Here is a 25379-nt window from a genome sequence, read left to right on the forward strand (position 1 = left end):
AGATATGGTCACATTGTCCAAAGTGGGGGCGGGGCGCTGCCTTGTATGCGCCCTTCACGTTATGTTCAGATAAATATTATATCTATCTATATTAGGCCTATATATAGATTAATATTACCTTCAATTTAGTGGTCAGATAGGTTTAGATTAGTAGTTACGGGTTTGTGGCTCCGAGTGCGCTTTATTCAGTGGGAAACCGGCCCAAATGGCTCTTTTAATGCTGAAGGTTGCCGACCCCTGGTCTAAATAATATCTGAAAAATCAGAGCTGTGTGTGAGGTTGTTATTACAAGAATATGTATTGTACCTGACATATCTTATTGAGGGTAAATATTAGTATATGTTCTAACCTTCTCTGTTGTTTGTTCCAGATTACGTGTACTTTGAGAACTCCTCCAGCAACCCTTACCTGATCCGGAGAATAGAAGAGCTCAACAAGGTTTGTAGTCATCTAGGGTTTTAGTAGTGTCAAGGGTTTCACTTTATTTGTTTTCATGTTTAAGTTCCAAGTTACCGTAAGTTTATTAGACAAGTTCTGGATGGATGGTTTTAGTGCTATAAAAGCAACTACAAATCTTCTGTACTGTTTTGGGATAACGAATATGAATGAAGACACTTCACTGAGCTTTTATTTCCTGTACATGTGTCATTTTATTTTTTATCCTTTTTGTGGACTAACACATCCAAATCTATGAATGATGGGGAAAATAGAAGGTGATGGTTTGATTCTAAACAATTCGTTGCGCCATAATGACAAAACCTATTATCAGGGGAAAATTTCCCTTTGTTAAAGACTTGTCATTGAAGCTCATTTATGGAATGCTGGGATGCATACAAAAAGAAAAATGCAGTAAAAATCATCCACAGATTTACTGTGTGAAATGTCCCCTCCTGCTTAGGAAAAGGAAGTATCTAATGTAATTCTCCATAACATTCAACAATTTTTAATTTCTCAGTAGAGATGTAAACATCACCTTAACTAGTAAAAACCTGTCTACACACTGCACATCCAAAAAACTCACTCAAAGAATCACTGAGAACCTATTCCTCAAAAATGCTTTTGACTTCTGACATAAAAAACACCTGATCCTCCATTTATTTGCCTCACCCCTAAATGGGGTAATATAAATAGGGTCAGGAAAAGCAGAATCTTTAAGGATTTGTCTGAATAATACATTATATCAGCTGTACAAGGCACACTGTAATTATGTATTTTTATGTATTAACTGCTGCACGCCTACTACTGCTGGGTTTACTTGTCTAAAGGATGCTTTGCTTTATCACATTAGGCTGGCAGTAATATGTCTTATGCCTTTATACTTGAGACAGTTATGGCTGGAGGCTTTAAGACTTTAGGATGGCCTTCTGTATGAACATGTATCTTTTTTGTGCACTTAAGAATAATGTGATAGATTTTCTCACACTCGTGGTTCATTTGAATTGTGGTCCCACTGTGTGTCCCAGTCTTGTTACCACAGTATCCCAGCAATGTTCTTTGTGCCAAGATTGTCAAAGTTGGAAAAAGAAACGTTACATTGGAAACCTTGAAATTTCTTGGATGTCCAGCTCTGAGTGATTCTGTAGCTAAATTACTGTTGCCTGTTGACTGTGAAAATTTTTGTCCACCTTCCTGGATACTCAGTGGAAAGTGGTTGATATAATGACAGGACACTGGTACAGGAGCCACTTATATAACATCAGCAGCAGCATATGACACACACTTGTTTCCCCGTCAAAGGATTAAGCTCATTTATGTAACACTCTTACATTGAAGGCCTTGTTCTGAGCACCAGGAGGACTGCAACATCCTGAGTATTAATGGCTACTGAGCACAGTAGAGGGGAACAAGGGGAAAACCCTCACTGTCATTCCTTGATTGTGTCACAATAACAGATTTTGCTGGGCGATTAATTGGCAAGAGAAATTATTGCGATAAGCCATAATATTGTCGTTTTTGAGACCATGTTCAACTAATATAATGATAACGACATATGATGCAAGTACACCCTTTCAAAGATCAATGAACTTTCATTTCTAAAGAACATTTAACACTGGAAAGGTCCCCAATCATCAACACTATTATTATTGTTATTATTGTTATTAATGATATTAATATTAATGTTGATATTATTATTATGAGTAGTGGTAGGCCTATTGCCATGGCTTATCTGAGCGTAGTCAATGGAGTTAAGTCAAACCAACTAGCACGTCATGAGCAACAGAGAGCCAAACAACAACATGCACTCTACCTGCTGGTGGGAGTGGGCTCACCTGTACGCACAGGTGTTTGTGTGCGCACCCGTTTAAGTGTGTGTATGCGCATCAGGCCGCTGCAGACAGCAGCAGTGAATTTTACAAACGCCACCATGTAGACAGAAACACATAAAAGAAACTGATAGCAGAGATGGCACAAGAGGACTGGGCAAGAGAACTAGAATGGGTGGCGCCGCCGCTAGTGCCGCCAGTAAGAAGGCAGAGAACTAGAGAACTTCACTCGTACAACGCGGACTGTCTCTGTTAGCACGTCGTATACATAAGCATGTTTAGTTTCGTGGTGAATTGTGTCGAAGTGTTGAACCGGTGTTGTGCAGCTTCACAGCTCTCTGTGTTGCTGTAACCAGCGTCCAAGCCCTGCAGCACTGTGACGCACCGTGGCGATGCAGACAGTGAGCAGACAGTGGTCTGGCTGACATCACATAAACGTTACACAATGAGTTAAAAAAATAAGAACTACCTGTTGATTTGATACATTTTAAGACAGAAGCCGCGGGACATTTTAAATCTGACGGCCGGACTTTTTGCGCTACGACGCACCGCAGTCACGCCTTTTGTCATCTAGGCTCTAGTTCTCTAGAAGAACATTGTTATATTTAATTCAGTTGTACATTGTTGGTATTCTAAATCTGTATAAATAAAAAAACTCCTGGAGTATGGAACAAGCATATATTTTCACATTTTTCTTAAATGTACCACTTGGCTTGCCAAAAAATTGTAATTTGATTTATATGGAAAAAAAATATTGCGATAAGATTTTTTTTTCCTGCATCATCCAGCACTAGTAGCTCTGACCCTGAAAGCCATGAGTCAAACCCTCTGAAATTGACACGGATGAGCCTGCCTTCCTGTTTTTTGTGGTGCTATAAACAACCTGCTGCTAGACCTATGCACATACTTAGAATTTAGGCTTATAGTATGTAAGCTGCAAACTGCATCAGTGCTGTGTGTGTATGGAGGGTTACTTGTGGTTAGTGTGATGGGCTGTGAAGAGCTCTGGATTAAACTAAGGCCTCTTGATGCCTTTTATTGGTGTCAAACCTGGCACACATTTTTTTAAAATGCAGGATATTAGTCGAGTGTGTCTGCCCACTTTGTTTAGTTTTTTAAAATTTTTATAGATCATTAGAAAATAAAAAAAATGAAACATTTCATATGTCATTGTGGACTTTTTTGGAGTGTTGATATGCTTTGTGTGTCAAGAGGATGATGGTCTTCTGAAATATTCCACCACTGTATTTTTTTCTAGGGATGCACTGAATTTTTCAAAACACTTTTTTCGCCGAAGCAACTTGGCCGAAACAGGATGTTGTGATGACACAATCAGCACTGGCTTGTCTGGAAGCTCCAGCATGTCTGCGGTATCTTTTCTTGCCCCATTTGAGCAGCTAACTAAAGAGATCTGCTCCTCTGATGCATCTGCAGCTGTTATTCCTTGACAGTGGAGTGAAAATGTGAAAAAGTACACTCGTAGTCCGTCAGCACGCATTTCACTGAGATCTACTCAGATACGTTTGCACTTCATCATGACGGTATTGATCCACGTTATAAAGATCATACTTGGATGTGGGAATAAGGCTGCGCACACAAGAAATAATCCAGGCTGCGTGGATGCAAAGAACCCGCTTGGAGACGGGTGTTTTTTTCGGTTTTCAGCCTTGGATTCCTCATTTTCGGTTTTAGGTTCCGGCCAAGAATTTTCATTTCGGTGCATCCCTAATTTTTTCCTAAGACTGTAGCCATTAGATGGTTTGTCTATTCAGTGGATGCAGAGCTTCCTGGTTTGTACTAGCAACCTGCATGCAGCTCTGTTAACCTGTAGATCACCTCTGCAGTGACACAAACAGACATTGAGGCAAAGCCAGAGTACTCCTACCTTAGCCAACATTGTGACACATGTTGGTGTCATGTGTGTTTTAGCTGCAGCCTCTTCTTACTGCTGATTAATCATATACTACCAGAGCAGTGAAGAACAAATGCCTCTGATTTATATTACATATGATTAGTGAATGAAATTGTAAAGTAATTATTTCAAATATAATCTGCTATTTCTTGTATGTGTACGAGTCACGCAGAACTGTCTAAATCAGGGGTCGGCAACCTGTGGCTCCGGAGCCGCATGAGGCTCTTTCATCCCTCTGTTGTGGCTCCCAGGCAGCGAGCTCATTTTTGGAAAAAAATAATAATAATGTAAATAAACAATGGCCGTAAACATTGCTCCAGCCTCACAGATCAGAGCAATCAATCCTTCGTGAAAATCAAAGCGATGTCTTGCAGCCCTGCAGCACTATGACGCACCGTGGCGACGCAGACAGCGAGCTGACAGTGGTCTGCTCAGAACATCCCGTAAATGTTACACAATAAGAACTACCTGTTGATTTGACACATTTTAAGACAGAAGCCGCGGGCCATATAAAGTTCGACGGCCGGACTTTGCACACTTTATACGCTACGACGCACCGAAGTGACGCCTTTTGTCATCCAGCCTCTTTGGCAGCGAGAGGGAGAGGGCAACAAACGAGCATGCAAATGTAATTTATTGGGGCCGAAAAACTTATCGAGTCCATTTAATTTATCGTGCAATGAATTGATTTATTGTTTATCGCGACAGGCCTAGTCATGTCACAGTTGTAGAATGTAGAAGTTGCTATTTTGTGGTGCTAACCTGACTTTTTATCACTTACAGACTGCCAATGGGAATGTAGAGGCGAAGGTGGTGTGTCTGTTCAGGAGGCGAGACATCTCAGGCAACCTCAACACTCTGGCAGACAGCAATGCAAGTGAGTATGAAGCATCAAGCCCAAAGCTCCAGTGTGAGAGCTGCTGTGATATGGCTGGCTGCCTTTAATGAACATGTCCCTCATTGTGCTGCACATAAAAGCCTCAAAGCACCTCTTCAGCCTTTATGTTGTAAACTGCAAGGTTGCAGAAAGACCAGCACTTTAGTTTAAATGGCCTGTGTGGAGAAGGACATTCAAGAGACACTGTTCTTTACAGATTTTTGTTTATATTGGTGTGTGTGCTTTGAAAAGGCAGCAAACTCTTTTACAGCCTATAATTGGAAAATGACCCTTACAATAATCAGTCCCTCAAAGACTTTTTGAGATTTTGGCGGCCTAAAATACCTGATTTTGCGGCAGCAATGAAAGTTGCAGTATTTTTAGATGCTTATTGTGATAAAATTGTGGGGACAAGAGAATACTGCAAAAAATAGTTGTGATTTTACCTTCTTAAAATCGCAAGGCCAAGCAGAATTCACTGCGAATGGTTTAATTCACATTAACAGTTGCAATCACAACATTGCTAAATCCTGGAGGTTGTGAATGTACAACAAGAACATCTATTATTATGTAGCATAAATGGATATGCGTACGTACATCCAAGTGCAAAAAATGCAGTCCCTCCAGTGCTGACTTGAGGCTGGCTCCAACAATAGGTTACTCCCCATGAACCTCCATGTAAAAATGTTCAGAAACAGACACTGAATTGGCCTTGAAACTTACTGGTGATCGACCCTATTTGTGAAAGCCTTTGAATCAGATCATCGGACCCTTTTCATGGCTTTGTCCCGATTTTCCGAAACCTGCGTCTTCCAATGATCAAATCAATAGCACCATTCACACAGCTTAGGAAGCCATTGACACAGTGCACACTAATGCCGGCATGTCTTTTAAAAAGCGCACACTGAGGCAGCATTACACTGGCTTCATAATAGGACTGTGGCAAGAAAACGGGTCTTTAACCCTCATGGACTGTTCGCAAACACTACCCTAATGTGTTGTTCGGGGACAAAAACGTCCCCTAACTTTAACGGTTTTAAAAATATATTAGATAAATATTTTTTTGAAATTTGTTTGCATAGACCTTTTAATTAACTTCAGTTCTAATCAACAGTAGTGAAAAATCATTTTCCCCCAGGATTTTAACCCTTTAATCACCAATTTTATAAGGGGTGGTGCTGAAAATTGGAAAAAAAACACACAAAATGGCTCATTTTTAATAGAAAAGGTGAATGTGGACTGGATTCTTTTGAACCTTTATTACAGTCTTGGTCATGTCAAACATCAGTAAAAAAATGGACTTTATTGCATTATTAGTTTTTGCACAGCACTGGATTTTCTTTTTTTCTCCCATTTTGTCCCATAGACTTACATTATAAACACACTTTTTTTGACTGCACAGCCATGGCACTAAATAATCATGCATTCTTGATTGTTGGTGGTTTACCCTGTTGGTAGGAGGTAACATTTGTGATTTTTACAGTTAACAACTTAATTACCATATTAACCCTTTACCTGCAGGCCTGTGCTCATGTAGTGTAGTTTCTGGCTTGTATATGGAGTTATAGGGAGTATTTTAGCACATAATTGTGTGTCTACACACTGTGTGTGTATGTTAGAGAGAGAGAGAGAACGAGAGATCTTTGCACTGTGTGTAACACACAACTACAAAGACTTTATAGAGTAAACAAAAAGAAAGTAAGTTTACCTATACATGTGTGGCTCTTTGATGCTGAGAGGTGCAGAGTAAACAAAACCCAAGCAGGTGGTCGTGCATGCGTTCTTTCTCCTGGTCATTTGATAGTGAGGAGAGGAGCAAGCAACATGAAGCTACACACACAGATAAAAAATATTTATCTGATATATTTTTAAAACCGTTAAAGTTAGGGGACGTTTTTGTCCCGAACAACACATTAGGGGGTAAAATTTGCCCACAGTGTACTTTTGACCTATGAAAAATTTTAAAATCATATTTTTTTTTTTTTTTTTTTTTTTTTTTTTATTTTAGATACTGTATTAATCCCAGAGGGAAATTCGTTACGGCTGCTGCACAAGCAGTGTCATACAATGACTAGCAAGGCGCGCCACAGGCTAGGGTGAAGTGTCTTGCCCAAGAACACACAACAGTGACTAGGGAGGAGTTGGGATCAAACCACCAACCTTCCGGTTATTGGACAACCCTGCTATCCCACTGCGCCACTGTTAATTTATGTAAAATTAAGCTTGTTGAGGAAAACTGATTCAATTTGTCCACATATTGACAAAGTTATGGCCAAAATAAACAGAAAAATTTCTCTCAGACGACAAAAATGTCCCGAACAGTCCATGAGGGTTAAAACAGAACAGCATGAAAATACGATCTGTGTGTGAAATTGGCCGAAATGCAATCTTGTGTGCGTGTAAAGGATTGGACTGATAAACTAGATCTATCTCTGATGCTGTACTTATTATGGTAAAACAAATTGTTAGCATTAATGTCCAAAGGCCAGAGTGACATTTTAATTCATTGTCTCATTAGAAAGTATTTGTATACCCAAATATCACTCTTGAGCAATGGCTCCATTCACCGGAAATGGACCCGATCAGGTTCTGGACTTTTCTACTTTAATTCATATTACATTAATTGGAAGCTCCACAATCAGAAATCATTATTTGCACAGTTCTTTAATAGATGTATTGTCTGAATGTGTGGTTCTTGCTCCACCCACTACACCCCACCCAGCTTCAGCCTACCGTGTGTGTGTGTGTGTCTGTGTGTGTGTGTCTGTGTGTCTGTGTGTGTGTCTGTGTCTCTCTGTGTCTCTGTGTGTGTGTCTCTGTGTCTCTGTGTGTGTGTCTCTCTGTGTCTCTGTGTCTGTGTGTCTGTGAGATCACAGAGCCAAGATGGTGGGAGGGTGGTGGTAGTGGAGTGGTGCTAATGACATGCAGACTGCTGAAGACTGATCACATTCACTCATTACCCCCACACCCCAACACCAGCTCCCCCTCCCTCCTCCTGGGCTGCAGTGCTCCAGACAAAGACGTCTCCGAACACACACCTCAAAATGGGTGCATTAATGCTTCTTTACTCCTCAGCATACAGATGCTACATGTTAGTCTTGTTGTCATTGACCTCTTCAATACTTTCTAAATTTCTCTTTTTTCTTTTCTTTTTTTTTACGGTGATGAGTAGTCTACAGTGTTTTACCATAAAGAAAGTAACATATTGAGGTTATTCACTTGTTTTTTTTTAACCTTCTACCAAAGTCTGCCATCTGATGTTGCTGAAGGAGATGACATTTAGCCACCCACAAACTGGACAGATATTGAAAGTCAGTAAAAAACACATGAATCAATCTTTCAGCTGATGGCAGAGCAGCTCAATCCTGGTCAGAGCACTCACAGCTCTCTTAGCTAATAATGATCCGGCTACACACCCAACAAGCACAATTAGACAAACAGAAAAGAAGACTCATTTAGTGCAGTTCACCTAAGTGCAACACTGGTTTACCTTCTACACATGTTGGACTTGGGTAATACAGTGCATGAGCAGAATCATAATGCCATTGTTGATGAAGATTCTCAGTCATCCAGGTCATCATACGTAGAGAAGATTGAAGCAAGTTTTTAGATTTTACTTATTGGTGCACAGTCCATCTAAGTTTGCAGTTTAGCAGATCCTGCTTTGGTCTGTTCAGGTCTGCCTTGGTGCTGTAACAGTGATGAAGATGCTGTCTCACTTCTGCTGTTCATTTGTACCAATTTATCTACCTGTTTTTTTCCCACCACGACTCCCCTCCTCATCCTTTTCACTCTGTCCCCCAGGACCACAGCATGCAATGAGTTATTTCTGACTTGCCTTGTATATTTGTCAGTGTGCGTTTGTCTGTTGATTGTGTTGCTCTTCTACTGTGCATGCTCTTGTCACTCCTTCAGTGTTTATGTGCTTTCTTCTTTTGAGTGTGTGTGGAGGGAGTTGGGGATACATGTTGGGGGTGGGAAGGGGGGATGGGCGCCTCAGGTTTGGTATACAGGGTTTCCTACTTTGTCTGGCAGGGACTAGCTGGACAGGAGGAGGAGGGGGAAGGGGGGTTGAGAGGTTAACAGAAAAGGGGTGTGGCATAAGGTACCCTCCCTCTCACTATCTCACCGTCTTTCTTCTCGCTCTCTCTTCCCCCTGTGCCTTCACTGACAGGGTTTCCTGTGGCTGAGTGCAGGGGCGGAGTCCACAGAGATGGAATGAAATAGTTCCTCCCCTCCAGCTTGCAACAAATTACTCACCCGCCTGAAATTAGGAGTGCGCAATCTAGTGGCCTAACACACACACACACACACACGCTGCTGTCTGTGGCTTAATATTTTTTTTTTAAATCTCTTACTGGCTAGAGACGAGTGTGTCACATGGGGTTGCTAATGTGAATTAATCGCATTTCTTTACAGTAGGTTGACTGTCAGCCTGTAATTGGAGGGATGGCAAAGATGAAGTCCACGGTTTAAATTCCTACTTTTCTGATAAAAGTCTTAATTCTAGAGAGCACTCAGGAGCACTGTTTAAAAGTGCTGTACAGAGAGTTAACAAGAAGCACAGTAAGAAATGAACCCATAAGACAAAAACATTACGTTGTTGCATATCTGTGATCGTAGTGGTGTGAGGCCTCAGGCTGTGTTCAAAAAGACAAAAATAGCAGCCACTGCCTTCAATTCCAATAGCTCTGCTTGTCATAATGTAATGCACAATGCTGACCAATCCACAGAGCGCACACTTCAAAGTTGTGCTGAAAAGATAGACTTGTAATGCATCTATAAATCAGAAAGGTAAAAGAACTCTTTTGTGCAACAGGACTAAAAACTAGTCCAGGGCAGCTGGTGCAAACATCTGTTGGCATTAAAGGGAAGTTACATTCTGATACTAGCAGCTGATAACAATCAGGGCCACTATAGGGACTAGCAGAGAGAATATGAAATGTGTATTTTTTTCACTCAGTAACATTGCCACTATGGTGCTCTCTCTATGCTGCTGGCTTTTTTGTTTCCTGTCTCTTAAAGTTTGTATCCAGGACTTCCCTGACCACACATGGCCTAAAACTTTGCAGAAAAAATGTGTGTCATTCATAAGAAATTGCCCACTGCAAATTGTCGGCTGGCAGTGCATGACTGTCAGCTGTGGTGGCCTTTGACTCCTATTTATGTCCCAGTTCCTCTGCACTGCCTCCTGCTCATACAACTAGCCTCTATTTAGCACAAGATTTTGGAGCAGTGCTGATCCTGCTTGCTTTGTGTCCGCAGGAGAATTTGAGGAGGAGTCAAAGCAACCGGCACTGTTGGAACAGCAGAAACACCAGCTCAAACACAGAGAACTCTTCCTGTCTCGACAGTTTGAATCTCTACCTGCTACTCACATACGGTATGTCTTTGTTTAGTGGTAGCTTCACAAAGATGCACAGTCATAACTGAACTGCTAAGGAAATATTGCTGCAGATTGTCACTCATCAATGCTGTGATATGTTGTGACTGTATTAGCCTGTGATAAATGCATTATGCTACAGTACAGTAACTTACATCACTTGTCTTTAAAATACAGCTTTTTGAATACACTGAATAAAACCATTTCTAAGTTACACCAACATAGACATTTCACTCCTTCTTCTCTGCTGCTAACTGTCTCTTCAGGGGGAAATGTAATGTCACCCTCCTCAATGAAACCGATGTCTTGGCTGGATACCTGGAGAAAGAGGTGAGACACCATCTGTTCGCTAAGTGAAAGTGTCACTCAGTGAAAGTTGTTAGTGAAACACATAGTATTAGGAAAGCCACTGTAACATGTTCCTTTGTTTTGTCTAGGATTGTTTTTTCTACTCTCTGGTGTTTGATCCAGTCCAGAAAACCCTCCTGGCAGATCAGGGTGAGATCCGTGTGGGCTCCAAGTACCAGGCAGAAATTCCTGACATGCTAGCTGAAGGTATGCAACACCCTGATTACTGATACCAGACACTTCAATTCAGTCGACATCCTTGAGCGTCTTCCAAGAATAAAATGGACATAAATTACACTTATTAGCAGCAGGTGTTTAACAATGCTTCCCTGTCTCAGGTGAATCAGACAACCGGGTCCAGGAGAAGCTGGAGGTCAAGGTGTGGGACCCCAACAACCAGCTCAAAGACTCTCAGATCGACCAGTTCCTGGTGGTGGCAAGGTAACACTTGTCTGCCATCTGTCACCAAGCTGCATCACCATCATCACTAGCTCTTGTTGCCATGGCAACCTGTGAATTATACCATTAGCAAGACAGCTTTTCTAGAGAAAATGCATGACTTTCAACCACTTGGTTAAGTTTAATGGAAGAAAAATGAAAATGTTATTACCAGCCACAGTCAGAAAAAAACAACTGTACAGGCACATACCTAACTTCAGACTTTATAAAAGTTTAAAGCCTATAAATGATGTTTTTTGATTTAGGCAGTTCACCGTTTATGATTTAGACATTCCATGTCTAAGTACAATATGAAAACTATGTTAAGTTGTCTTTTGGATGGAATCGTCTTTCTGCTCATTAGGTCCACCAGCCAAACACTCCCTCTAGTGTTCAGTTCATGAAATGTTACCACATATTACTGCAACCCTGTCTCCCAAAGAGTTTGACTAAGAACAGTGCTACAGCACTGCATGCAAATATAGGGTAGAAATCATTTACAAATCATTGCATTCTGTTTAAAATGTACATTTTCGACATCCTTAAATAATTGACCATTTGTAATAGTTTTTAATAGGGGTGGGACGATTCAGGAAAAAAATCCAAACCACTTGGTACACGTGTTTCGGTTCGGGGGGCGTGTTCTGTTCGGCTCTGGACATGCGCATCAAGTAATACAGGGAGGCATTTTTACCACAGCATGGAGACGAGTGTTGCCACCTTGGCGTCTCTCTCGCTACATTTCGCGGCTTAACAAACTTTTTTAATCAAGACTCTCTCTGGTGACTTTTTGAGACTGACGTGAAATAATTCTGCAGTCAGCTACTGTCCTCGACAAGCAGCGATCGTGAGCTCCTCCCCCGCATCAAAGCACTCACAGCCGGTTCACAGCAGCTTCAGGTGCAGGCAGAGCAGAAAGACCCACACCACTCTGCATCCAATCGTGCGCATAGCTGCCACAGGTCCCATTACCGCTTACAGAGCGGGATGTAAATAGCATATTTCAATGGCAAAAATAAAAAGAAAACCATGGACATCAGTACTGTTAGATTGCATAGCTTAGCATAGTCATAGAGTTCAGTCTATCCAACTAGCATGTCGTTCTCTGTCCAACTTTGGGAGTATGTGCGCACACGTGTCTGTGCGTCTGTGCACAGACAGCAGCAGTGAATTGTAAACGCACAACCATGCAGACAGAAATGACATGCTGCCGTGCAAATAAATAAAAATGAATAAATGGCTTCTGTTATGATCTGGTGCTATAATATATATATATATATATATATATATATATATAACTGATTCGTAACTGATTCTTAAATATGTTGAATGTTGGATAATTAGGATATATATTTTGTGCTCATCTATGGTATTTCCAGAGTGTTAAAAGTAGAAAAAACCTCCACATTGTAAACCGAACCAAACCGAAAACTGTGACCTCAGAACCAATATATGAACCGAACCTTGGATTTAGTGAACCGTTCCACCTCTAGTTTTTAATCTAGCATTAATAGGTCTGTTGGATGTTCCCTGTGTGTTTCAGAGCTGTGGGGACATTTGCTCGGGCCCTGGACTGCAGCAGCTCCATCCGTCAGCCCAGCCTCCACATGAGTGCGGCTGCAGCCTCCAGAGACATCACACTGGTGAGGCGCAAACTTTTACTTGGAGTGTTGTATGGATGGTTTCCTCTTCTTTACTGGCATTATTTGCAGGAATACACTTCCTGTTTAATGTCATACTTTGAAACTTGGTGGTCACTCTCTCCCTCCACTGTGTGCCATAAAGTGCCTTTGTTTATGTGACATATCCATAATATTTGATCACTTGTCTGTGCTCCCTCTCTGCTCTCAGTTCCATGCTATGGACACATTGCAGAAGAACAGCTATGACCTGGCCAAAGCCATGTCCACCCTGGTTCCTCAGGGGGGTCCGGTGCTCTGCCGTGATGAGATGGAAGAGTGGAGTGCCTCTGAGGCAATGCTGTTTGAGGAAGCTTTGGAGAAATATGGCAAAGACTTCAACGACATCCGTCAGGACTTTGTAAGCTCTACTTCTAATCTATCCACGAATTAAAGTATGATGGATTTTCGTCAGCTCAGGTCTCATAAGGCAAAAAATGTGATCGGTGCTTTTGATTAAATTGAGTTGTGGCTATATCAGAGACCTGCAGCGGGTGGGTGCCGAAATCCAGAGGCCTACATCATGGCACATCAGGTGCTGTTGTTTGCTGTATTTATCGCGCTAATCAGGAGATTACATTAATAAAAACTTTGTATTGTATTGTCCTAATTTCAGCTCTTACAGTCTAACTCTTATAAACCTTATAGCCTATATATCATATGACTCTAATAACTCAGGCCCTTTGTTCAGCTGGTAACAAAATAAAATACTCATCTTTTAATTGGGGTTAAAAATGCAAAATCATCCAGTAATCAGGGCGTTTTCCCGTTTGCTAAAAGCTAGTCCACGCTGATACGTTGGTGCCCTGTGGAAAATAACCCCTAATTTTGTAGGGAAAATATCAGCGCTGCACCACGTTTGTTTTAGGCTTCATATTGAAAATTATATTTCTCAGAACCAATTGGGACCTGACAGAATTCTGCGGGCAGTCAGGTTAGTATAGACTGTGGGATGGGGAGCGGGAAAACTCAGTTCTGTGCAGATCTCCATAACACAGCCATAGAAACAACACAAAGAACATAACCTAACAACAAACAAGTGAACACAGCATGCAGGAACAGGACAGAAGCATAAACATTAAACATTAAGCATAAATGATGCACTGCTGACTCCTGTACTGTGTGCAGAACAGCTCACCTAATGTGATGGATGGGCACTGTACATGGAGCAAATGCAGGTCTATTCGGGTTTCATTTTGGAGACACTCGGAGATCAATCTGCATGTAAAGTCGCAATCTGCATATATTCTTTATGTAATTCAGAGCTGAAAAAATCTTTTCACAAAATGTGTAGAACCAAATGGCACCACCTAGGCTACTTTCACTTCAGTTTCCAAAAGACCAGAAAGTCTCCAAGAACCCCAGAAAAAGTCAGCAGATTGCCAAGATGGTCTGTTGGATTTTAGTTGGCAAGTTAGCAACACCAAGTTATAGTATATTTGTTATTTACATGGTGTTTACAACTGCTTTTATCAGTAAGATATACATTTTTTTATATAAAGTAGGAACCCCCCCCCCCCTCCTCAAAAGGCAGTCCTCTACTACCGCTGCCACATGCAACAGTGATTGCCTGAAATCAATTTTCAGTCAGATAATTTTTTTTTTGCTTTTATTCCTGTCTGTCTCTTAAGATGTGTATGTAGAAGCTTTAATAGGGCTGCTATTGACGTAAAACTACAGAATTCAATAACCTTTCTCTTTTCCCTCAGCTGCCCTGGAAGTCTCTCGCCAGTGTGGTTCAATTTTACTACATGTGGAAGACTACAGATCGCTACATCCAGCAGGTCTGTCAAGAATTAGTTACACAACATTCCACAGCACAATCAGATGTTTTTGTCTGGTTCTTACAAATGTTTTTCTTTCTCAGAAACGACTAAAGGCGGCAGAAGCAGACAGCAAGCTGAAGCAGGTTTACATCCCCACCTAGTAAGTGTTACCGTCTACTACCGGCTATACACACTACATTTATCCATTGCTATAACACATTTCTTTTATTTCCCCACTAGTACCAAACCAAACCCCAACCAGATCATGGTTCCAGGCACCAAACCTGGTATGAATGGAGCAGCTGGCTTTCAAAAGGGACTCAGCTGTGAGAGCTGTCACAGTAAGTACACACTTTAAAATCTGAGCTGAGACTTGGCATAAGGGTTTCAGAAGAAAAAAGAATAACCTCACACATTTAACACACATTTACTCTGTTGTCACCATCCCAGCGGCCCAGTCTCCTCAGTGGTATGCATGGGGACCCCCAAACATGCAGTGCAGACTGTGTGCCTCCTGCTGGATATACTGGAAGAAGTATGGAGGTCTGAAGACTCCCACACAGCTAGAGGGTGCAACTAGACCTGGCTCTGTAAGTCTACATTTGGCCTTTTGTCTTGTGAACTGTGCATTACCTGTATCTTTCAACTTGTCACCCCTTCAACTTGTCCTTGCAGGAGTCAGGCCCCCGCGGTCACATGACACGTCAGGAGGTTCAGGGCATGTCGCCGTTCACCCGCAACGAGGGTCGAGCCAAGTTGCTTGCTAAGAACCGGCAGACGTTCATCCTGCAGACTACCAAGCTGACTCGCGTTGCCCGGCGTGTTTGTGAGGACATCCTCCAGCCACGGCGTGCCGCACGACGGCCCTATGCCTCCATTAATGCCAACGCTGTCAAGGCTGAGTGTATGTACACACCAGAGATAGCTAGACTTAAGTCGCACAAACAAAGACTTGTGAATTGACTTGGACTTGGGTGTTTTGACTTGTGAACAATGTTCATTTCATGGAATTAGTCAGTCAACACTTGCCGCCACAAATTGATGAAATTGAATTTTCCAACACGATTTTTAAATAGAACTATCATTCCAGTCATTCAGATCCGCTCAACTCTGTCTCTCCCTCTCATTCTCAGTCACACACACGCACGCATACACACGTACGGTCAGCTGATCCGCCCGCTTCTCGTCTCGATGCACATTGCCTGACACCTATAGACTATTGAAGGAAAACCCAAATCAGTGGGATATTTGCACAGAGAGGATGGTCAATGATATCTGGAGTTCACTGAATGTTATTGATAATGAAACATCACGCACCCTAACTCAGCATAGACGGAGATGGTAACGCAGCAAACAATTAGGCTATTAGGCAATTAGGCTGAAATGTGGTTACGGTTGAGATATACCACGGTATATGCCCATAGTCAAATAAATATTAACACCAAAAGCTGTTTAACTATTTAGTTGGTTGCCTTGGTTTATAGAATTTATTATATTATTATTATATATTTATGTGGTTATATTATACTATATACATTACCTGTTATTTTACCAGAAAATGTCATTTTACAATACAAGAACAGGTTGACATATGGGCTGAGGTTAGTCTTGAGTTTTTTATTGTCAAATAAAAAGCTGTTTTTGCAATCCATTCCATGAATGGCACAGGATCTAAGGACTAGAACTAAAATAAGCACAAATTCAAGTAAAAGCATAACTTTACTTTCAATTTGGGGAGTATTTCGTATAACATGAAATATAAAAGACAGGTCTTCCTTCAATATAAAGTCATTGCATTTGTATGAGAAAACTAATTCTACTGGCCTGTCCTGTAATGTATGGATTTGAGGTGGTGGGAGGTCCAGGCAGGGTTCTAGTAAAAAATTATTTGTCTTATGACTCAGAACTAACTTAGAGAATTAAGACTGAACTGAATCAATTCAAAATGCTTCTTGTAGCTTTAAAAATTTGGGGAACGGTAGATTAGAGTACAGTATACTTTTTGATCTAAAGAGAGAACCTTTATTTTAGTCATTTGTCACAGACTTGAGACTTGGAAAAAATGACTTGTGAACATCTCTGGTACACACACATCTATGGCAGACCTTCTCATTATCATGTGTCTACAGTGTATGAAGGCAGTTATAACATACACTTTGGATTTTACAATTACTGATGATGTCTAAATTAAGATTAAGAAACCTTTATTAGTCCCACAATGGGGAAATTGCATTTTGACAGACCTGCTGGATGTATCGTGTGTTACAAACACATGTTCCTGGTCTTGGAATTCATGTCACCTGTTTGACTTGTCTATTTCTTCAGGTATGATCAGGCTACCCAAAGCAACAAAAACTCCTCTAAAGAGCAAGGTGATACCTCGACAGTCATTGGCCACCATAGTGAAGGATTTAGGTAAGTAAACTAGCCATTTGTTTTAAGTAAAACACTTAATAACTTGTTGAAAGATGCTGCACAGATACTTGTTGCCTTACCTAAATGTGTCTTTGCAGCTGTCTCAGCTCCTCTCAAACTGAAGGCGTCCAGAGGACCCCCAACACCCATCAACAGGAACCAGGCCAGCCAGCCTCGAGTGGGCCAAAGCCTGCTGGGAAAGAGAGGCTTTGACAGCGTCAGTGTTCTCCAAACACACTACCACACATGTTCAAGCACAGTTTGATCATACCTTTAGAACACCCTCATGGCTGTGTGCGATCAGCTTTTTTAGCACCCTTCTAAGCGCCAATCTAAGCACTTTATTCAGAGTGATGCTACAAATTATGTGACTGTATGACACCTGTCTGGTCAGTCACCATCCTGCTCTTTTATTGTTTCACAGGCTTCAGGGGTGCCCTACCCAGCCAATGGGAGGCCATACACTTCAGGGATCAGGTCCTCCTCCCAGTCCGTCATCAAGCGGCAGAAAGTCAGCCATGGAGAAGCTCCCAACCCCGTTGTGTTTGTGGCCACAAAAGAAACCAGGTACATGTCACTGCAGCAACAATGACCTTTTTGCCACCTTGATGGGGAAACAATCAAAAAGACTAGATACACTTTAACCTGGACGACTAAAGTTGGATATTATTAGCATGCTAACTAAGGTGATGCCTGTCAGTACAGCACTTAGCATTAAAGTTAAGAGTGTAGAGAGTAGATTGTGATGTTGTTTGATCCTAGGCTTTTTTTTCTGGAAACTTGTTGCTGGAAAGTCGCATGAAATGATGACAAGAGTACACACAAGTCCAAACCCAACTTTAGTCTGGACTTAAAATAAATTCTTTTATTCAGTAATCCTTTTTTTGCTGTAGCTGACATTGTTTTGAAGTTTTCAAGTTTTGAAGACAAACGTTTAATGGATCTTAATCACTGGATTTTCCTGGCTGGTTTTTATAAACCAGGGCTCTGAGGAAACATCTGACCCAGTCAGAGATGCGTCGGGCAGCAAGGAAACCTCATGTCCCGGTCCGGATCAAGCTGCCACCGCCACCCCGCTCCCTGGCCATGCCCATCCTCCCCTCCAGCACCAGCGAACCTATCGTCCTGGAAGACTGAAGAGGAGGGACAGGATGTCTTTTATTAGGACATGTGGAAGGGGTGGGAGCTGGGGAGGGTCTGTGCTGAGGCCGTCACGGGCAGCACAGTGCGCCATACAGTAGTCTTTTATGTTCCCTGCTTTCAGTGTCATCTTTCTTTTGTTACTTCCTTAAAGTTGACATGTCCAACACACACTCATACACATACATACACACACAAGCACTTAGATGACTGTACATTTCACAAGCACACACCCTTACATTCACAATACACCTCTGGTTTTTCTAGTGTTTTATTCCAGATCCTGAATTACTTTGTTCCCCCTTTTTAATGCCACCTGTTTTTAAATGTGTAATTTAAATCAAGAAGCACACTTTGTTTTTCCTCCATGTCTCTATCTTTGTGTAAATATATGCATCATTGAGGGGTGACACCCATAGGAGACTGTGCGGCACAGCTGTAGCAGGCTGAAGGTCTACTTTGATTCAAAGATTTCACTCTACACTCCTCTAATCCATTTCAACAGTACAGTCATTGCACAGTTTCTAACTGTAGCCAGCGGACTGTAAGTGGGGTGCATGGTCAAGTTGGGGAAACACTCATTCCACATCCAATATGGTTAAAACCCTATGCAAAAGCAGTCACACGTATAGGAGAAGTTGGAGTTTAATGTCAATGCTAAAACCTTATTTTTTTACAGCTTGAACTGAATCCTGATTTATTGCATACTACTCTGGATTTAAAAGAACAGATTTTGTGCTCTCTTCAGATTTTTGAGAAATTCAGACCTAACACTGCATTCCTCATTCCACTGCTGTTGCTCTCCTGACCTCACCCTGCTATATCAGAACAGTCTCAGGCTTGTTACACAATAATCGTGCTGATTTGCACCTGATATTGTATGACCTGCCATGATGACAGAAAAGGTTTGGCTTTGGTTTCAATAAAGCCATAATGGAGAAAAAAATGATGACGTTTATTGTGACACTTTAAAGTATTTTTGACAGTGTACTGTTTGGTTGGTTTGAATGAAACGGATAGCTGTGTTACTGATCAGTTGATAAACGTCCACTAAACAGGGCAACAATATGTTGCTGAAGAGAACAGGGGCAACATATTTTACTCCAAATTGAAGACAAGATTCCCTCTTCTAGAAATGATGCAGAATACATGTGAGTTATTAAATTGGGTGTGATGACAAACGTGAAAGGAATCTTCAGCTGCCTGAACTTGGGCTTTCATTTGCTTTACTTTAGTCCCCAGCTTTGTTATCAGAGGGTGCCTAAAAGTAAGTTGTTAATTGGATAATTATAATTCCTAGGTGTCCCCTCATCACTGAGTGGTGACTCTGGTATTATAAGCAAGTCTGGTCCCAATGTGGGCTTTGTAATATTTCTCAAAAAAGAAATTGAAGTGTTGAGTTTGTAGCAAATACTAATCTGTGTAAAGAAAGTGGCTTATTGGAAATGTTTTTTACATCAAATGTGTGTTATTCTGCTCCATTACCATGGAGATGGCTCTAATAGGCTGTTGTACATGTGAAACATCTCTCCTTCATAGGGTGGGTGGTCATTTCAAACAGGGGTGATATTGAAAAGGGACAGGGTGCTGATTTTTGTATGATGGAGAGACCAACATGCTACAATTGAAACTTTTTCTCAAGTGTTTTTTATTCCAATGTCTCTGTATCCTTTAATGTATCTTGATAAGAAAAGAAATAAAGAGTTTTTTTTCTTTGTGGTCAGGCACAGGCTCTTTGTTTACTCTGTTTCTCTGGGTGTTAATGCTGCTGCCGTTTGTTTTGCATACTGGGGTAAAAGTTTTTCAAAAATGAGAAAAATACAAAAATTAAGGATTTCCAGTTCAAAAAAATCTTTTTAAATTTTAAATAAAGTTGTGAATATACAGAAATGTGGACATGTTAATCAGATCTCACTGCAATGTGAATTTACACAGAACAATTAGTCCCTATGATTACGATGATGCTGTATCCCACCTACTTCATACTGTCCTCTCTCACCTAGATGCCAAGGGAAGTCCATATGCCAGACTGCTCTTTACAGATTACAGTTCAGCCTGGGTTTCCACCTATCTATATGTATGTGGGTCCTTAGTTTCTTCACTGACAGACAGCAGTTGATCATGTCTTTTCCCCCATGACCCACTGGATGTGTACTGAGACCTCACGCTTTATTCTGCTTACACTCATGACTGTGTCCACATCTGAAGTGTCAAGTTTCCAGATGACACAGCAGTGGTAGGTGTGATCTCTAATGATGATGAAATGACCTGTCAGAGATAAACCATAGACTGGTGTCAGAACAACAATCTGGGGCCGTATTCACAAAGATTCTTAGCGCTAAGAGTTTCCCTTAGTGGTGAAATTCTAAGAAAATGTAATTAAATGACGTTTTTTAAGGATTTCCCCTTATAATTAAGACTAAATCCTAGTAAAGCTAAAAAACTCAAGAGTGGAGAGGAGGGCTTTTAAGAGGCTTAAGAGTTCCTGAATCGTTGTGAATAAAATAAAAATGTAACTTGACATCAATAAAACTAAGGAACTCCTTGTGTATCAATGGGACTCTGGTGGAGAGGGTGGGCAATTTTAGATATCTACAATTCCTGCACAAACACATTGCAATAACTCACACTGTTAATCACATTGACTATTCTCTTGTTTTAGATTTAATAGTACAAACAGTACTGACTGTCTTAACACTACGCAGCAAAAATGATATCATTACATTGGTCAGAGTAAAAGATGGAATTTTTACTGAAAGTTATATATTTATTTTTTGCTTTAAGTTAAATTGGTATTTTATTATTATCTTTAATTTTAAAATGTGTGATCAAAAAGATTATTTTTATTTCCTTTTAGCAGATTAACACAGACCTAACGACAGTTTACACCGTCTGTCTGACTAAAAAACAAAGATTAGTCTAGTCTAAGGAAATAATTGCTTTAGCTATTTTTTCCCTATCAGACAGCTTTTAATTATAAGATTTGTTTGAAGTTCCTCCGACTGAGGTGTTACATTCCACAGACCTGTAATGAAGCTGAGGCCATCATCCTGTCAGGCCGCTGGATGAGGATGTGGATTGTACTGTTTGATGTTGACTAGCTGTAAACTAAACCACATCACACTGCACCTAATTAAGATGAAAAGGTGTTTCCGGATTGCTCTGCGTAGATGAACACGATTGGTCGCTTGAGGGCGCGTGTAACGTTGAGCTCGAGCACACCTGACGCTCATTTCATTGATTAAACGGGAAGCGCGCCGGGTTTAAATGACGCGCAGAGTGCGTTTGTTGCTTGTGACTTAATAACGAAGCTAGGCGTGTTAAAGTTTAATGCTATCTGCCTTTTACCGTAATTCTGCCGTTTAAACAGGAGAGGAGGCCCAACGTAGGCAACACGCGTTCGCAGCCATGTTTGAGGTAAGTCACAAAACCATGCGACCTCCTAATGAGTTGATTTAGTAGTTGTAGTTAGGCTACTTAGGTGTAACGTTTTTTCACAAAACTCTTAAATTTCTTAATAACACGTGTATTCAATTGTCAAACTATCTTAATTTAAGGCTAGCTTCAAATATTCAAGCAAAAACCTATCTAGCAGTTGTTGTTGATGTATTCTGTCACCTAAATTCTTATGTTGGGTCAAAATAAAATCTCTTGAGGCAATTACTCAATATTTTTTTGCAAATAATGATAGGTATTTTTGCTTTTAAGAGTCCTGTTAGCTTAAAGTCAGTGGCATATGGTGCAACTGTTCTCTAATTTTTTTTTTTTATTTAAATGTATAGAGATAGATATAAGTCAGTGTATTGATCTCAGAATGTTTAATTGATTAACAGAAGCTAGTGGCCAGTTTGGGCATGATGGGGTATGCTCACTTATTCAGTTCTTACTAATTACTTTGTTTTAGCTTTAACAAAACTGTAATGTTTACGATAGCTGAAAGCAGCAAATGAAAACATCCATTGCAGCACCCACATGTTTCCAGTGACCTTAATAAATATTTTTGGAGCTTATAAGACCTGATGACTAATTTCTTGGTACTGATGATTTGTCAATTTGCATGTTTTTGATGTTATTGAGAGCAGTATAAATTACAGGACAGTTGACTGCATCAGAGGCTGAATTCTCACTGCTTTTTTTAAATTAAACTAGGTCAACATGTGCAGCATTTTAGCCACCATACCATTCTCACACTGCCTGTTTCCTTTGTTTTCAGACAAGTAGCGATAACCTGTTCCTGCCCTCATATCAAGGGGAGAAGCTGGTGGACAACCTGCTGTCAAGCGAGTCGGATGCAGACAGTGGAGGGAACAGCCTTTCCTTGGCCAAAGCTCTGCTCCCCATTGTGGAGTCCTCCTCTCCTCCCATGATCCCCTGGGTCTGCTCCACACGCTACAAGACAGAGCTTTGCACCAGCTACTCAGCCAGTGGTTTCTGCAAGTATGCAGAGCGTTGCCAGTTCGCCCATGGCCTGAATGAACTTCATGTTCCCTTCCACCACCCGAAGTACAAGACCGAGTTGTGCCGTAGCTACCACGCTACAGGCTATTGCTACTATGGCAGCCGCTGCCTGTTTGTCCACGACCCCACAGAGCAGCGGCCCACCCAGCGTCGCAGGAGGAATGTCCCCTGTCGTACCTTCCGCTCCTATGGTGTATGCCCCTTTGGAACCCGCTGTAACTTCCTGCATGTTGAGTGTGACGATGGCAGTGGTTTGGATTCACCTGACATTGGTGAGAAGACTCCACCTCCTTCTGGCCACCAGCTCCCATCGCAGACCAAGGAGTGGAAGCCTCGAGGAGCTCTGTGCCGCACATTCAGCTCCTTTGGCTTCTGCCTGTATGGCACGCGCTGTCGCTTCCAGCATGGCCTTCCTTGCAAGATCAAAACCCTTGACCAGAGCCAAGGTGGGCCCCTGTCCCCAGGTAGCTCTGGACTACATTCCACCTCCTCTTCTCCTCCACCGACCTCTCCTCTTGGCACCCCATTTGAAGAGGCCACAGCCCATAATGCTTTCACCTTCTCCAGCCAGCACCTGAGTGACCTGCTGCTGCCGCTGGCCCTCCACCTCCAGCAGCTGGAGAGCACAAAGGCCCAGGAGATCTGGGGCAACAGGGCACTCTAACAGGATATGAAACCTAGCATCAGCACTGAACACAGCCTTGCATGTCTTTTACTCATTTTAACTTTTTGTTTTTTCTTAAATTGAGCTTGTCTGCAGGTCAAGCCGGCCTTGAACTGTTCAGTCAGATCTGTCTGGAGTAGCTCTGGACAGGAGGTTGGTCAGTCTCCTGAATCCCAGGGAGCAGCTATGAGTGTAATTTATTTTTTTAAAACTATTGTACATATTGAGGGATTGAGTAAATGAAATGTCTGACCACAACATGGTGAATAAACTTATTTTTAAAACTAACCATTGTGTTATTTGTACTGTGTCTTTGTACAAAGTTAACCGAATGCTAGAAAACCTGACTGCAGACGTTACTGGCCTAGTTGTTTGGTATGGTGGAATATAGTCTGCCTGCAGAGCACTTATCCTTATCTTAGACACTAACCTGAAGCTGAGTAAAAGACCATTTGGACCCCGCTAATGTATAGGAGCATTTAAAGGTGTATTGTGGTAATTACAGTTAAGGATACAAATTCCTAAATTTCCCTAAGGGTTAAAGCCAGTGTAGGTGGATGTCAGGTGCTATAAAACAAATTTTGACTTTAAAATTCAAAGTTGGGCATGGTATGTTTTCATCATCTCCTCATACTATTGAAAGGACGTAAACGGGCCAGAGCAATAGAGTAAAACAGAGTAGCGACAATTCTGTTACAAGAGGTGTCCGGAACAAAAGTTTAATGTGTGTTGCTAGAGGGACGGATGTGTGTGTGACACCAGCAAGGCTAGGTTAAACTGATGTTTTTGTAAAGCTCAACAGATGTAAAAAAACAGTTACAGTGAGCAATAATACTGCTCTAACCGTCCATTCTATATGGTTTGAGAAACGGAATAGAATGAAACGAATTCCATAGACTCCCGCTGTAAAAAATGGCGGACCTTACTTCCGGGTTATGGAGACACCAACAGTTCCAAACAAGGGATGGAACTCCGTTCATCTTAATGGTTCGTCAAGAACAATCACTGGTAAGTTGATGAAATAATACGTTTTTAAACCTTAATTATCATAAATATACATTTAGACATCGCCAGTTTGTGTTTGGTTTGCATGAAATGTCTACATTGATGTTAAAAAGTTAATAGTTGAGTAGGGAGAGACGGCGAGATCCCAGTCACTCTAATTTTCAGCTTTAGCCTGCTAGTTAGCTAGCTTGACTTCGCCAGCTGCTGAGATTTAACCACTATACCCACTAACTACAAATTATGGAGTCTCAATTATTAAATTCATTATGTTATCTACTTGCTGTAACGTTATGCAGCTAGATGGCTAAATATGTCCAGAAGCGGTGAGCTGGTGATCAGGTCATGCCAAGCTACTTCACAGGTCTCATTTTAATAGCAAGTAACACAATGTTTGCTTTGTGATTGTTTCTTGTTAGTTTACATTACAGCCTATGTATGTGAACATAAGCACATAACTCATAAGAAGTCACTGAAAACATGTCATCTGACAGCTTTAATAGCAAAGTGAAGTAACTTTACAGTCAATAGACAATACAAATGGTAAAGAAACAGTTTATAGCCGCTGCTTCTTGCTGTGCTATTGAGAACTCTGTGCTTTCATCATCATATATTTTTCCTTTCTTAGTTCCTTCAGCAGGTCCTCCACACTGGCCCTGTCATGACAGACCGTTTACCCTGAGTGACTGGTTCCTGCCCCTGGAAAAGTGGTGCATGGATGTCGGCCCCTGACTGACTGGTCCCTGCCGCTGACCTCTGCTTCATCGTCTCCTCATTTGCCTCTAAGTGGGAAACTGTTCTCCCTCAATATCTGCAATAATACCAAGGAGTTGTTGCTGTTATATATTTATGGTGCAGTGAGTTCTGTTGAATTGTTTTCTCTTTATTTTCTTGTTCACAGGTTAACACACACTCACCTCACACACACACAATTGTTCATTTCAATATTTCCTTAATAAAAACGTGTTTATTGGACAACTCTTGTAACCAGCCATCCTTATTTCAGTCCATCAGCTGTAACATAAGTTGCAAG

The 25379-nt window shown here is 41.3% G+C and overlaps 2 protein-coding genes and 1 long non-coding RNA gene across 5 annotated transcripts in view; all 3 read left to right on the plus strand.

Moving 5' to 3' along the window:
• The window catches only part of mta2 (metastasis associated 1 family, member 2), a 30294-nt gene extending 10345 nt beyond the window's left edge, over window positions 1-19949 (plus strand). For all 3 annotated transcript variants that reach the window (XM_028429266.1, XM_028429265.1, XM_028429267.1), the window contains 17 exons: window positions 371-438; window positions 4960-5053; window positions 10319-10436; window positions 10703-10766; window positions 10874-10991; window positions 11123-11225; window positions 12766-12865; window positions 13074-13262; window positions 14611-14685; window positions 14769-14827; window positions 14908-15008; window positions 15118-15257; window positions 15343-15571; window positions 16993-17082; window positions 17181-17299; window positions 17507-17649; window positions 18066-19949. In XM_028429266.1, coding sequence (XP_028285067.1) covers window positions 371-438; window positions 4960-5053; window positions 10319-10436; window positions 10703-10766; window positions 10874-10991; window positions 11123-11225; window positions 12766-12865; window positions 13074-13262; window positions 14611-14685; window positions 14769-14827; window positions 14908-15008; window positions 15118-15257; window positions 15343-15571; window positions 16993-17082; window positions 17181-17299; window positions 17507-17649; window positions 18066-18219 — 1964 coding nt within the window. In that variant the 3' untranslated portion in view covers window positions 18220-19949. The remainder of the gene's footprint in view (window positions 1-370; window positions 439-4959; window positions 5054-10318; window positions 10437-10702; window positions 10767-10873; window positions 10992-11122; window positions 11226-12765; window positions 12866-13073; window positions 13263-14610; window positions 14686-14768; window positions 14828-14907; window positions 15009-15117; window positions 15258-15342; window positions 15572-16992; window positions 17083-17180; window positions 17300-17506; window positions 17650-18065) is intronic.
• A 1559-nt stretch (window positions 19950-21508) lies between these two features.
• cth1 (cysteine three histidine 1) lies at window positions 21509-23567 on the plus strand. The gene is made up of 2 exons (XM_028429495.1): window positions 21509-21639; window positions 22436-23567. Exons 1-2 carry the CDS (start codon window positions 21631-21633, stop codon window positions 23342-23344), a joined length of 918 nt encoding a protein of 305 aa, XP_028285296.1. The 5' UTR covers window positions 21509-21630; the 3' UTR covers window positions 23345-23567.
• Window positions 23568-24132: 565 nt separating this feature from the next.
• Window positions 24133-25321, plus strand: LOC114451030 (uncharacterized). The gene is made up of 2 exons (XR_003672159.1): window positions 24133-24352; window positions 24975-25321. It is a non-coding gene; the product is annotated as an uncharacterized LOC114451030 (long non-coding RNA).
• The last annotated feature ends 58 nt before the right edge of the window (window positions 25322-25379 follow it).

Source organism: Parambassis ranga, chromosome 18 (genome assembly GCF_900634625.1).
Source record: "Parambassis ranga chromosome 18, fParRan2.1, whole genome shotgun sequence".
Classification (NCBI taxonomy): Eukaryota; Metazoa; Chordata; class Actinopteri; family Ambassidae; genus Parambassis; species Parambassis ranga.